This window comes from Mandrillus leucophaeus, unplaced genomic scaffold, assembly GCF_000951045.1.
Source record: "Mandrillus leucophaeus isolate KB7577 unplaced genomic scaffold, Mleu.le_1.0 Scaffold532, whole genome shotgun sequence".
Classification (NCBI taxonomy): Eukaryota; Metazoa; Chordata; class Mammalia; order Primates; family Cercopithecidae; genus Mandrillus; species Mandrillus leucophaeus.
In genome coordinates this window covers 1,216,209-1,231,662 of record NW_012105720.1, presented here as the reverse complement: position 1 = coordinate 1,231,662, position 15,454 = coordinate 1,216,209, and the positions used below count along the sequence as shown (strand labels likewise).

At 40.4% G+C, this 15,454-nt stretch overlaps 1 protein-coding gene across 2 annotated transcripts in view; it reads left to right on the top strand.

The window, feature by feature from the left end:
* Positions 1-15,454, top strand: part of HECW2 (HECT, C2 and WW domain containing E3 ubiquitin protein ligase 2) — a 402,520-nt gene that overhangs the window by 375,995 nt on the left and 11,071 nt on the right. For both annotated transcript variants that reach the window (XM_011997186.1, XM_011997187.1), the window contains 5 exons: positions 2,736-2,865; positions 4,166-4,312; positions 4,953-5,067; positions 8,688-8,773; positions 9,825-9,937. In XM_011997186.1, the coding sequence (XP_011852576.1) occupies positions 2,736-2,865; positions 4,166-4,312; positions 4,953-5,067; positions 8,688-8,773; positions 9,825-9,937 (591 nt within the window). The remainder of the gene's footprint in view (positions 1-2,735; positions 2,866-4,165; positions 4,313-4,952; positions 5,068-8,687; positions 8,774-9,824; positions 9,938-15,454) is intronic.

Here is a 15,454-nt window from a genome sequence, read left to right as displayed (position 1 = left end):
TCACTTGGCTCTGTCCAGCCCATTCCCTAACTGAGGCCACGTACCTGCTTACTGTAAAATGGAAGCCTAGACCTCAAATGAAAGCAAACAAAATGCTTCTTGTGGGCCCTTGGGAGGGTCAGTAGAAAGACTTTTGCCTTTCTGTCTTTCAGTGTCTTCACAGCTGTAGCACTGGGAAACAGGTGCCATTTTCTGTCACTTTGGTTCTTTGTGGCCACTTTGCATCTTCCCATTTCATTGCCTTATCTCTTATCTTCTCATTTAAGCTTCCTGAAAGACTAGTCTCTACTGACTCTCTACACTTACCTCAAATTCACACTCTCAACACACTTCAGCCTGGTTTCTTTCCCACCAGAAAACCTGTGGAGGCATTTAAAGAATACTGGTTAGTCTGTATCTTATTGGGTCATGCTGCTGCTTCTGACACTGTGTACTACCCGCCCCCACCACCATTTATTCCTGGGTCCTTTCTCCAGAGCTGGCATCTCTGACACTGTACTGTGCGGGCTCTTTTTTTTAACTTTTCTGTCTTCTTCATGAGCCGCTCTTCTGATTTGCCCTTAACCCTTGGTATACCTGAAGCTTCTGTCATTGGGCCCCTGCTTTTCTCACTCAGTATGCCCTCATGGGGGGGAGGAATTTCTTTGCCTGTCTTATCTCCTCTGATTCTCAAATCTGTACTCTCAGTCTTGATCTCCCTTAAGGTGTAGCCTCACATGCTCAACAATCCACCAGACTCCACTCGGATGTCTTACAAGGACTTCAGAATCAACATGGTTAAGACTAAGCTCATCAAGTTTCCCTACTTAAAAGTATACCTTCTCCCACAGGCCCCGTTACAGTTAATAGTGCCACTATTCTCAGGCCACTGTGGTCAGAAATTGGGAGTCACCCTTAAACAGCGATGACAAATACACAGTACATGTTCTACTCTTCACCATTTCTACTCTACCCCATCATTCCCAGGGTAGAGTTCACAAATCACCTGTGGTACTTTTTCCCACTGAACTCATTGTGGTCTTAGAAATCTTTTTAACGGATAGTGCTCCAGCTTGGCAATTAATTATAGTTACTTTTGACATGAGTTCATTTGTCACCCCTATTTTAGATATCCTTCTTTATACTCCCCCAATAAAACTATTCTATGATTGCTACATGTTTGCCTCCTAAATGATTTTCAAATTGATCTTCTTCTCTCCAACCTTAATAGCCCAGCCCCAGTTAGAGCCCTTATCTTATTTTGGCCATATTATTGTAGGGGTCTATTCATTGGTCTCTACCCTCTAATGATAACGACCCCTCATCCCACCCCATTTTAAATAATCCTTCACACTGGGACTTCCAGAGGAGCTGGAAGTTTATGTGTTTATAATTCACATTTCACTTCTGATCATGCCATGCCCTGTCTTAAAATCTTTTGGTAGTTCTGAATCACCAGTCTCCTTAGGATGGCATTAAGGCCTGCTGCCTTGCTGGCCTCATTCTCTAGAAATTCTGTCTTGAGGTTAACTCTCTCAAACTGCTGATATGCTTGGAGTCCTCTGTACACTTCCATGCCTTTGTATTTTGTTCATGTTATTCTCTCTCCTTTCTCTTTCCGCTTCTCCTCCTTTATTTATTCCTTTTTACCTCTCTTGCTTTTAAACATCCTGAAAGATTTAATGTAGGCATCATCTTCTGCAAAAAGCTTTTCCTGAATCTCTCAGTCAAAGAAAATTGCCCTCGTGTGTGCTCTGACAGCTAAATCCCTGTCCCTACCTTCTTTTGTTAAATGGAAATGTGACATACATTTAAAAAGTACATGAATTTTAAATGTTACCAATCTTATGTTATCACTTATCACTTTGTATTAACTTATCTATTTGTGTACCTGGCTCCCCAGTTAGCCCATCAGCTCCTGAGGGTAGTGACTGTTCATCAAGTAGCTATTCAGATGTCTGGTACATACTTGATGCCTAATGAATGTTCAGATTGAACTGAAAAAATATGACCCTTGAAATTGGGCTTAGGGGAGTGAAATTTCAAAACAGCTATGGCAAACTGATGACTACCACTGTACAACAGGGCCATGGAACAGTAACTATACCTCATGTAGACTCTTTCTCTGCAATTAAAAAATGTGGGGGAGAAATACAGATTGAAGACAGGTTCTGTAGCTTACTGTGTTCAGAATAAGAACCATGAAGAAAAAGGGAATGTATGTGAACATGAATCATGTCTTTAATAAAAAAACAAATAAAATAATAAAGTAAAATAAATATTAAATAAAATAAAAATCATGTCTTTCAACAAAAAAACAAAGTTAAAATATACTATAGAAATATATAAATTATTTCAAATTAAGATAACAGTATTTTAAGGTAGCATAATATAGCCAGCAAGAATACTGGATCCCAGTTGTCAACCGAGTGCCAGTTCCTGATCTGACATTGATGATGGATGACTGCGCAGATGGCACTCATTCTTTGCACCTCCAGTTCTGTGTCTATAAAGAAAGACGCAGTCTGAATGATTCCTGTGGCATATTATATATTTAGGACTTTCTAATTTTGTAACAAATTTCTGAATTATTTCACTGGTTTAATTACTGGACTTGGACTAAGAACATTCCAGAAATCACTGCCCATGTAGTGGCTCTTGTTCTTCTCTTTAATTCTTAGTTTCTTTCCTTATTACTGTGGGTTTTTGCTAATAGCCATGCCTACATATTTGTTTCTGTCTGTTTGTCATCTTAGTCTATGTGACCTGAGTGATCTAGAATACCTTGATGAAGAGTTCCATCAGAGCCTGCAGTGGATGAAAGACAATGATATCCATGACATCCTAGACCTCACGTTCACTGTGAACGAAGAAGTATTTGGGCAGGTGTGTGTCTCTGCACACCTGGTGCCTAAGTGTGGTAACTGAAGGCTATTGACGAGTGAAGAATTAACTCCATGGCTAAGATCAGATGCTTATTTATTTGTGGTTTATTGGGTGATTTAAACTCTAGATCACACACAGTTACAATAATCACAGTTACAAAGGTTAGAATTAATGTCAGCTGCAGATTAAGATGCTGTAAATTACAGATGGTGATAACCTTTTATGTTGTAAGCAATCTTCTTTTTATTTCCAACTGAAATATCCCCTAAAATATGAGAATTTACCTTATATAGAATGCAATTTTTTTGAAGTCCACACTACAGAATTTTAAAATTCCATTTATAGAATGGTGGCTGGGCACAGTGGCTCATGCCTATAATCCCAGCACTTTGGGAGGCCGAGACAGGAGGATCAGTTGAGCCTAGAAGTTCAGGACCAGCCTAGGCAACATGGTGAAACCCTGTCTATACAAAAAATACAAAAATTAGCCAGGTGTGGTGGCACACACTTGTAGTCCCAGCTACTCAGGAGGCCAAGGTGGGAGGGTCACCTGAGCTGGGGAGATTGAGGCTGCAGTGAGCCTGGATCATGCCACTGCACTCTAGCCTGGGGGACAAGAGTGAGACCCTATCTCAAAAAAGAAAAGAAAAAAAAAAAGAACCAAAATTGATTTTTTTGAAGCTAAGGGAACATAAACAATGTTTTGGGGAAGACTTAAAAACAGAATATATTGATTTTTTTTTTCAATAAAAAAAATTGAAAGAGTAGGGAAAGAGTAGGGTGGAAGAGTAGGGAAAACATTTCTTCCAGAAATTATATACTAGTTTGTAAGTAATATTCTTATTTAGGCATTAATCTTTAGCTGCTTTTCTGATTTCCATGTGTTTTGAAAAAGTTCTCAATTTAACATTCACTTGAGTGTAATTCTGCTTCTTTAAAGTAAATCTTTACTCTAGATATAGTCAATTCTGAGAAATTTGTGAAAATGGGTTTTGTCAAACATTCAAATAGTAGCAGGCTGGTATCTGAAGCCAATTCGTCTGCATTTTAAAACTTAACCTGTAGTACCAGCAATATATATATATATAAATCACCAAAGCTTTCAAGCACCAGCTCAATGCCTAGTTTTTCCTGAGTGCATGTGCTCCATGAGTGCCTGGGGCCTCACTGCCAGCTTGTGGGATGTGCCTAGGGCAGAGCTGGGGACAGGTAGCTGGCTGATTTCAGCTCACTGCTAGTCATGTTCTTATAACAGTAAGAGTATTGCTTTATAGTCATTCTTTTTATTTTTTAATCTCAGATAACTGAACGAGAATTAAAGCCTGGGGGTGCCAATATCCCAGTTACAGAGAAGAACAAGAAGGAGTACATCGAGAGGATGGTGAAGTGGAGGATTGAGAGGGGTGTTGTACAACAAACAGAGAGTTTAGTGCGTGGCTTCTATGAGGTAAAGACAATCAGCAGTAGGAGGAGTTTGCAGTCTGATATCAATGATGCCACAATCCATCTTATTGTACTTACATGTGTAGACTATTTCTGCTGTATTTACTGTTGCTCTCTCCATGCGAAAAGTTCAATATTTTTTCCCTTATGTTTCAAGAGCACCCAAAGAAGCTTAACTCACTGTTACGAGAGATCACTGAAATAAATGTTATGGACTGAACTCAAGTAGCATTTGTTGAGTTAATGACCACTAGTAACATTTAAGCCATCCATCTTATGCTTAGATACGGGTAATCAAATCTCATGCTTGCTATGTGAAATAATTATATCTGAGGTCAGAATGAGTTGGCACATATTGTATGTGGCTTTTTCTGTAGAAACACTAAGTATTTTCCTAAAGGTGGACGGGACCTAGATTAATCAGCAGTCAGTTATAAAACAAAAATTCTGTCGAGGCAAATCTCATCAACCTTATACTAAAGAATGCCTTATATTTGTAGGGAGCTTTACAGGTTTTCAAGTGCCAGCGCAAGGTACACACATATTATTCCTGAAACTCCATGTGTCCCTTTTTCTAAGACTTAATTATAGCTGATATTTCTCCAGGCTCCTAAGCCATGCCTTGTACTCTTTTTATTCCACAGGTGGTGGATGCCAGGCTGGTATCTGTATTTGATGCAAGAGAACTGGAATTGGTCATCGCAGGCACAGCTGAAATAGACCTAAGTGATTGGAGAAACAACACAGAATATAGAGGAGGTGAAATTTGATTTATAGATGGCTAGATTTTAAATTTCAGATTAAAGGAAGGCATTGGTTCAGCTTGCCAACTGAATATAGGACAGGCAACAGCACTTGGACTCTAATCATAGGTCTGATTGCAGGCTCTCTCTTGAGACCTTGGGCAAGGTACATTCTCTTCTTCTCCTAGTTACCTCATCTGTCAGATGGGAGAAGGACTGTTTACACAGCATCAAAGGATGTCATAACTCTTCATTGTTGGTGAAGAAATGTGACCATAAGAACACTAATTAATTACTTCATGGTGTTGCCAGTGAAGCACCAGGGAGCTAACATCCAGCTGGTCAAACTCCACCTATTCCATTTTGTTTCTAAAACTTAAAGAAGCACACCCTTTGAGGTTCCCAGTCAGCACAGGTTTCCCACCATTCACTACGCTCCTTATCAGTTATCATTCATAGTCAGAATACTTGAATGGAATAAGACACAGTTCCCAAAATATGACATTATTGGAGAAGTTCTAAATTCAAGCATGAATTTCAAGTGAAAAGAAGACTGTAGTAAGGTTAGTTAGAAACTGCACTATCTGAAACTTCACAAAATGGAAAGCTTTAAAAGTGACCTTTCTGCAGATTAGTACAAATTATCGATTCATAACCGGGACCAAACCCATTGAAATTTGAGTGTTAAACTAATACTTTGCAAGGGACCTGATGGTAACCCAGAGTTAAGGTTTTATTAAATAATTTTAAGCAAAGAATACATGTTCTGAAATTTATCACCATGTTAGAAAGCCTTCAGAAATTCAGGACAAATACCAGTTATTTTCTGGTTTGGGTTTTCTTTTTTAACTCTAAGTGTAAGAGATTAGAAGTGGTTCTGAACTTGGAGAATGAAAACTACAAACTTCATATCACTGAATTCATCACTTAGCAGAGTAAATTGAGAGCTGAACAGTTCTCTAGTTATCTCTAAGTTGAAGCAGAGATTTTTTTTTAAAAAAGTAGTTTTAAAAGTTTGGAGTAAAAAAATGCCTTAACATTTGCTAAATTGCTTTTGGTTATGCCTGTGCTTGCCTTTTCCAGCTCATCCCTGCACCGCAGGCTGGCCTTGCTTACACATTTAATCTGAAAGGCTGTATTTAATTGCAGTTTCCATTGCTGCTATTTCTGAAATCCAATTGCTGAAATAAGTCTTTTCCAATTGGCCCCATGTATAATCTCTTTGGTTATTATAGCTTTGTTAACCCATCGATTTCTACTGAGAGCACTATTTCTCTGACATGCTGCATAAGTTATATTTTACCATAAATATTATTAGCTCATTCCTTCCTTCCAGGAGATGATTCCTTTTTTTTTTTTTTTCTAAGACAGAGGGCGTGTGCCACCATACCTGGCTGATTTTTATATTTTTAGTAGAGATGGGTTTCACCATGTTGGCCAGGCTGGTCTCGAATTCCTGGCCTCAAGCGATGACCTGGCTCGGCCTCCCAAAGTGCTGGGATTACATGCTTAAGCCACCGCGCCTGGACCCAGGAGATTCTAATAGCAATGCATTAATAGAATCAACCGTTTTGGTTTTTCCATGGTATACAATCTTATTCACTAAATCTGATTAATCAAGGACCTATTTATATGGTTATTGTAAATCTTATAAAATGAAATCTTTGGGAGGGGGCAGAAAAATTCTGAGACCCTCAGCTGCCATGTTTGCTCACCCAGCTACTTGGCACTGAGTAAAGAAGCAGCTCTGTGGCTGCCACCTGCCATATGTTCACACACCAGCTGCTAGGAGAGAATATGATGAGACACATTCACTCTTCCTCCTCCAAAAGGTTTGGCACAAATAGCAAAAGGGAAGCAGAAAAGGGCTAATTCATAAGGTCAAAAAACTTTAAAGCTACAAAGAGCCAGTGCATTTCTTTTGTAGATGAGAAACTATTTGCTCAGTACCAAGTTGCTAGTCTTCACCAAACTCTGGGCATGGCCCATGTGTCCCCATGTCCAGTCCAGTTTTGATCACCCTTCCCTTCGATCCTTTTTTTCTCCAAAGGGGACTAAACATCACTGAAATGGTAAACAGTAAGGTGAGATTCCTCCCAAATCCTACAACTACTGAAATGGGAGGAAAAATTTGGATTAAAATAATTTCTACCCTGGACTACTTCTTCTGTTCTGGACTACTAACTCAGTACCCATTAACTCTGTCTATTCATTGGTTTGAATCACTAAATCCTTGTTAGCTTTTTCTCTAAATTTAATTTTTTTTTCACTGAAAGGTTTTTGGAATCCACCACCACTGCCCATGAGGTGATTCCTTTGACATTTTCTTAAATTCTACTGAAGTATGGAATAAAAGTAAAATTAAGTTGGTGATTATTTAGGATTTATTTAAGAAACTAAAGGTCGGCCGGGCGCAGTGGCTCAAGCCTGTAATCCCAGCACTTTGGGAGGCCGAGACGGGCGGATCACGAGGTCAGGAGATCGAGACCATCCTGGCTAACACGGTGAAACCCCGTCTCTACTAAAAAAAAAAATACAAAAAATTAGCAGGGCGAGGTGGCGGGCGCCTGTAGTCCCAGCTACTCGGGAGGCTGAGGCAGGAGAATGGCGTGAACCTGGGAAGGGGAGCTTGCAGTGAGCCGAGATCTGGCCACTGCACCACTCCAGCCTGGGTGACAGAGCAAGACTCCGTCTCAAAAAAAAAAAACAAACAAACAAACAAAAAAACTAAAGGTCACTTTTCCCTTTTTATTAGTAAATCAATGTGAAACTAGTTTGATTTTAAAATATGAATATTATATATAGCTTTTAAGAGAGCTTGCAGTTATGTACTTGTTTGTATGAATTATTTGATTAATGTGTCTCCCCTCTGCCAGAAACCCTGGAAGGGTCTGTTTTCTTTGCCATTATGCCCCCAACCTTAGTACAGTGCTTGGCATGGAGGTATTTGAAAATTATTTCTTATGTGAATGACCGAAAGAGTTAAGTATTTCCAGTAACAACTGTTGTATTTTACAGAAATGATATGGTTAAAATAACTCATTTGTTGTTCTTCTCTTTACCAGTTTCACTTAGTGACCACTAAATGAAAACAGAGACCTCTTGGTTTCACTTAGTGTTGTTTGGTTTAACTTTTGACACTAGTATGATCATATATACAGTGTTATTCGTTAGTCTTAAAGTTAGAGACAACTTTTGTTTTTCTTTTCGTTTTGTTTTTTGAGAGGGAGTCTTGCTCTGTCGCCCAGGCTGGAGTGCAGTGGTGCAATCTCGCCTTACTGCAAGCTCCGCCTCCTGGGTTCTCGCCATTCTCCTGCCTCAACCTCCCGAGTAGCTGGGACTATAGGCGTCCGCCACCACGCCTGGCTAATTTTTTGTATTTTTTAAGTAGGGACGGGGTTTCATCGTGTTAGCCAAGATGGGGATGGTCTCGATCTCCTGACCTCGTGATCCGCCTTCCTCGGCCTCCCAAAGTGCTGGGATTACAGACGTGAGCCACCACACCAGGCCAATTATAGATAACTTTGAAAGAATCCAAGAGGATGATTTATGTCTGGGGACTTTTCCTGTCACATATCTTGGTGGCTTAATATAGAAGAGTCAAAGTAACATGGGCTTTTGTGATTGGTTTGATAGGATACCATGACAATCATATTGTAATTCGGTGGTTCTGGGCTGCAGTGGAGAGATTCAACAATGAACAACGACTAAGGTTGTTACAGGTGAGATGCCATTATTTAATCTTTTGAATGTATCGATATGATTATTGTTGGAAGTATGTGTTTTTAATAACTGCTAAGTATTCTCCATGAATACATACCGTGGCTATCTGGAAATATGGGATACACCATTTCCAGACTCCTGATAGCATGGTTATGTGACTCCATGGCTAATCAGAACATCCCTAGCCAGGTTAAAGCATTTCATGAGAGTTTGGGGAAGTGTCAAGTCCAGTCCAAGAATCCCAGTAACAACATCTGCCTTCAGGACAGTTTGGTCCCTTCAGCAAGAAGCACCCAGGGTACCCAAAGTACAGGCCAGCGTCCCTAGCAGCAGAAAGAAATGATCTTCAATTCTTTAAAAAGGGATACAGTTAGTTGATTAACAGTCCTTTCTTCTCTTTCATCTAACTTTCCACAAATTTGAGAAAACAGTGACATTCAAGAACATTGGGTAAACTAACTTGTGTGTGTGTGTGTGTGTCTGTGTGTGTGTGTGTCTGTGTGTGTGTGTGTGTGGTGTTTATGGTCATCCAGGACAATTACTGGTTGGTTGCAAGACACAAGGAGGCCTCTGGATGCTCAGGCAGAGCCTTACAAGTACTCTTAGCTCCTTCGGATCTTAGCTCCTTTGGATTAAGGGTCTGGGCCTCAAAATTGCAGGCCCAGACATTCTCTTTTTTAAATTCACCTGACATTGATCAGGGACTGATACTAAGTAGACTCAGGTTAATTGATATGCCCACTTTATTCATCTATAGTAGGAAATGTGCCTGGTTTGAGCTTCTGAGCTGGTCAGCTGCATCAGGTGCTTTATTTTCTACAAACCGTCCACATCTCCTTTTCCTTTATCATGCACAATATTCTCTTTCTTAGTATTCTCTTCTGGCTCTGTGTCAGAATTGTGTTGTGATTATTCCACACCTGTGAAGTTTTGTCTTCAGAACTTTCCTGCCTGCTCTTCCTCAGGAGCTCTGCCGGTGAATGATGTGATGCCTTTCCTGACTGTTGGTCTCTGGCTTCACCTTCTCCTTCTGTTTTCTTGGGTTGACAGTTTGTTACAGGCACATCCAGCATTCCCTACGAAGGATTTGCTTCTCTCCGAGGGAGTAACGGCCCAAGAAGATTCTGTGTGGAGAAATGGGGGAAAATCACTGCTCTTCCCAGGTAAAATATAAAATAACATTTCTTTACTGTCACAATGTTTGGTGGAGACATTCATTTATGTATATATTGATTAATTACTGCTATTATATTACAAGTTTAGGAGACTGGAAGAGCTCCTAGAATGAATTTCTCCCTGATAACCTTTCTAAATGAAAGGAAAAAAGATCTCTCTGGTCACACTTAAAATATATACATCCATATCTTAAAATACAAAACACAACAAAAGCAAAGCATTTGTTAGCATCAGTAAAGCGACGTTGGCTATCATGCTTGTGGCTTATGATTGTGGCTCTAATCTAGGTGTTTCCAGAAGCTTCAGTTTTAACTTTACAACTATTTAGAATCCCTTCAGTAAAAATTACCATTGTAGTTTCTAAAGAATATTAAATAATGTGGATGTGCTCTAGATCTCTTTAGCCTGTCTCATACATGTCTTAATTCCGTACTCTCTGCATTGTATTCTCATTCATAGTAAGATCACATATTTCCTTAGAATAGAAAAAAATGCTTTGCTGCTGCTGCTAATAAAAGCAAAAGACTGATCCTTTTGCAGTTTGTAAGTGTGATAATTGGGTGTTCATGCGCATATGTGAGATGTGCCACCCTCAAACCTTATTACAACATCTGCACATTACCCATCTGACATGGGAAAGAAAAGCAAGGACTAGTAAGATAGTATTTGTGAAGACAAAAAATGTTTGAGATTGAGTGGAGATAATTGGAGCTGGAGCAACGGAAAAGGAGCAGATGAACAAAAGAGGAATGGAAGAAAATTTGTTTTAGAATTCCTTTATCCAATGAGTAGTAATACTGTAGCATTTTTGAGGTAAAAAGGAGCTGAAATTGCCTCTAACTTTACTAATAATACAACTATAGTCTAGAGAGATTAAATGATGTTGGGTACTCCAAGATGTTATCCTAAGTTTAAGTATAGATGACTTTGAGAAACCTGTTTTATTAGTGATATTAGGAGATACTATTTATATTATAATAAGGTGATGTTAGGTACCCCAAGATGTCATCTGTTTCTTTAAGTACAAGCAACTGAGCAATCTGTTATCAAAGCTTTCTTCTTAGCAATGGAAAGATGCCAGTTCTTAAGAACTGTATTGTTAGCATCAACAGATGAGAAAAGGGGGTGCTGAAAATACAAATGGAGAGAGTGATAAATAATGACGGCTCAAGTGCTTGCCTGAGCCTCCTCGGCTGCCACACATGCATCACAGTCTGAACAGGCTCTGCATCCAGACATCTAAGTAGTACCTGGCATATTTGATTTCCAAATCTGGGAATTCATTATTTGATTTCATTCTTTGAAGAACTAGCTCATTTTATTTATGCTTGGATAATGAGTTTTCTCCCCTTCAACACATAAATCAACAGATTTAGACTATCTGAATAAGACTTTTTACTCTTCTGTGAGAAACTCTTAAGAATTTGCATTGAAGAAGGAAACAGCAGATCAATGGTCACCTTTTTGTTGAAATCTATTTCTGTAAAGCCACTAAAGTATATGGAATAAAGTGTCACAATAAGCAGATATGTCAACTGTTCTTATTTAATCACTGTAATCTTCACCAAACCTGATGGGCAGAGACAAGTAATTTGATATAGACCTGGACCTTTAGCTTCAGAGAGACCTAGGCTGAGTCCCACCTCTGTTACTTACCTGCAGCGGGGTCTTGGTGAAGTTGCATGATCTTTCTGAGCCTCTGTTTCCTCATCTACCTGGTGGATTTGAAATTCTGAGGATTATCTGAAATCATTCATGAAAAATACTTAATACTGTCTCTGGCCATGAGTAAGCATCCAGTCAGTGATAGCTGCCATTGTGATTTCTGTCACCATCATCTGTAATACATATCAGGCAGGATGTTTGCATATTGGAAAGAGGGCAGGGGTAGGAGTTAGCAGACCTAGGTTCTAGTCCCACCTCTGCCACCAGCTAACTCTGAGACCTTAGAGATCACTTCATCTTTGAGCCTTGATTTTCTCATCTGTAACAGGCCAGGAGGAGGTGGTATATTAGGTTGGGTTGAGCGAGAAGTAACACCGAAGGGTTGCTGAAGAATCTTGAGGGTCAGGCTGGATTTGCATTTCTACTTCCCCCTGGAGCCTCAGGAAGTTCATGTGCTAACTCATTGTAAATGGTGTTGTTGTTCATTATTGTTGCATACACACAGTTGGGTAACAGGCACTGTCCTTTCTTCCTGTCTTCACTATGACCTAAGTTTGCTTCTACATTCCTAGTTTTACCCAGATTATAAAACAGCACAAATGAAGATGGTCTTAGGCACGTTGAGCAAGCAGCCTCTTTTCATAACCTCTCTGCAACAAGCCCCATCTTTTGGGGTCTGATGAGAAGAGTTACTTGGCTTTTCTGCTTCAGAGCTGCAGTCACCTTATGTAACCCAGCTAACAGGCATGAGCACAGATCTAAGCCCTGTGACACACTAGTTACATCATCATCATCCTAAGCAAGACCCTAGATCCATCCGTCTAAGGTAGGAGTAACAATGTTCAGAGTATTTTGACAATTGTAAGATAATGTATATGAAAGTCTTAGGAATACTGTGTTTACTTTGTTCTTTTTTTTTTTTTTTTTCCGAGATGGAGTCTCGCTCTTCGCCCAGGCTGGAGGTGCAGTGGCCGGATCCCAGCTCACTGCAAGCTCCACCTCCCGGGTTTACGCCATTCTCCTGCCTCAGCCTCCCGAGTAGCTGGGACTACAGGTGCCCGCCACCTCGCCCGGCTAGTTTTTTGTATTTTTTTAGTAGAGACAGTGTTTCACTGTGTTAGCCAGGATGGTCTCGATCTCCTGACCTTGTGATCCACCCGTCTCGGCCTCCCAAAGTGCTGGGATTACAGGCTTGAGCCACTGCGCCCGGCCACTTTGTTCTTTTTAAACTTTTTATCCTGACTCTTTTGTAAGCCACTGTATTACTTTAACTATTAACATTGGCTCCACAAAGAAAAAAAGTACATTTGGCGGGAAAAAAATAAAAGAACTTAATTGCATGACAGTATAGTTACATGAGAAGCAACTTCTTCACTGACAACATTGTCATCACCCTTAATGAAATGTGGGGCATTACTTAGATGTAAAAAAAGATCTGTAAAATTGGTTCTGGCCTAAAGAGATTCTTTTATATTATCAAGTCCTTTTCTCCTACTATCAGAACAGAAACACTGAAGCCGCTTTTCTGCTATTTTTGATAGGTGTAAGTTGCACAACTGAAGAGCTGGTCTGTCTCAAGCTAGTCAGCTCCAGTGTATTTCTTTTTCCTATGAGTGAAATGATGTTTAACGTTTAAAATGTGACATTGTACAAAAAAAAACAGATGCTGGTAAGGTTGCAGAGAAAAGGGAATGCTTGTACACTGTTGGTGGGAGTATAAATTAGTTCAACCATTGTGGAAGACAGTGTGGCAATTCCTCAAAGACCTAAAAACAGAAATACCATTCAACCCAGCAATCTCGTTACTGGGTATATGCCCAAGGGAATATAAATCATTCTATTATAAGACACATGCATGTGTATCTTCATTGCAGCTCTATTCACATTGCAAAGACACAGAATCAACCAAAATGCCCATCAATGTAGACTGGGTAAAGAAAATATGGTACATATATACCATGGAATACTATGCAGCCATAAAAAAGAATGAGATCATGTCCTTTGCAGCAACATGGATGAAGCTAGAGGTCATTATCCTTAGCAGACTAACACGGGAATAGAAAACCAAATACTACATCTTCTCACAAGCAGGAGCTAAATAATGAGAACACAAGGGCACATAGAGAGGAATAACACTCACTGGGGCCTAATGGAGGGTGGAGGGTTGGAGGAGGGAGAGGATTAGGAAAAATAACCAATGAGTACTAGGCTTAATACCTGGGTGACCAAATAATCTGTAAAACAAACCCCCAGTGACACAGTTTACCTGTATAACAAACCTGCACAAGTGCCCCTGAACTTAAAATTAAAAAAAAAAAAATTTACATTGTACACGTGGGAGAAAAATGGCTAGATGTCCTTCTTACTTAAAACATGAATCCTGGCTGTGCACGGTGGCTCACAGCACTTTAGGAGGCACCAAGGTGGACGGATTGCCTGAGGTCAGGAGTCTGAGACCAGCCTGGCTAACATGGTGAAACCCGTCTCTACTAAAACTACAAAAATTACCCGAGCGTGGTGGCATACACCTGTAGTCCCAGCTACTCGGGAGGCAGGAAGATCGCTTGAACTCAGGAGGCAGAGGTTGCAGTGAGCCGAGATGGTGACACTGCACTCCAGCCTGGGCTACAGAGCAAGACTCCATCTCAAAAAGAAAAAAAAAGAATCCCCTAAGAAGTCTGGCATGCGCTTGTGTCGGGCATGGGAGTTTCTGCCCTGGAGGGTTGGAGGGGCTGTAAAGGATGAGGGCAGTCCTGGCAACCGGAGCAACGAGGGAGAGAATCTTAGTCTTTCTAGACAAGGATGATGGAGGGCCTTTCAATTTTCAAGCAGGCAAATGTAAGTCTCCTTCTTTTCTCAGATTTCCTAGTCTCACTTTGTGGTAGCAGTGGATAGTGCTGCTCACAGTGTGAGCCAAGGAGTACATAAAAGTATATGTGGTTGTCTCTGCAGCCAGTACAAGTTGAATCCATGGCTCTTTCTTTCTCTTGTGGTTACAAAGTGACTAGAGACCCAGATGATAAATAAGGATGTAGACAGAAGGGTGTCTCCATGGAGACCTAGAGCCTGAGCACATGACTGCACTTCCTCTGCTTCGCGGTTGGTGGTTAGCTCTGTATTTTGCATTTCTGTGGAAGACTTCATACCCCTGGTGCTCTGATGGACTTTATGAAAAGAGTAAATTCCCTTTATGGCAACTGCTCTCAAACAGTCCAAAAAATGGGCTGCTAAGATGCCAGCCTGAAAACTGCAGAGCAGTCCTCTCTCCCATCATGGTATGAGTTTCTGTGTTCATCCCCAGGATTCTTGCCAAGTTGGGTGATGGGACGGAGGACCTACAGAGCTGCAATCGTCATGGGGGTGTGTTGGTTTTTACCAAAGGGAAAAGCATTTTTGAAAATGGCTGTGTCTGGAGATTATTATGAATGAAATGCTAACTGAAATTAAGAAATAAATTGTAAGAGTTAATTATGAAACAGATGTCTCATGGAGACAGTTAATCTAATGGAATAGAACTTGAAAAGATAAAATTATTTTTTAAAGACATGACAACTTTTTTGTTTTTAAAATTCTGCTTTTTGGTGGAGCGTAGTGGCTCACACCTGAAATCCCAGCACTTTGGGAGGCTAAGGCAGGCAGATCACTTGAGGTCAGGAGTTTGAGACCACCCTGGCCAACATGGTGAAACCCCTGTCTCTACTAAAAAAAAAAAAATACAAAAATTAGCCAGGCATGGTGGTGTGCACCTGTAAGCCCAGCTACTCGGGAGGCTGAGGCAGAAGAATCACTTGAACCCAGGAGGTGGAAGTTGCAGTGAGCCAAGATCATGCCACTGCACT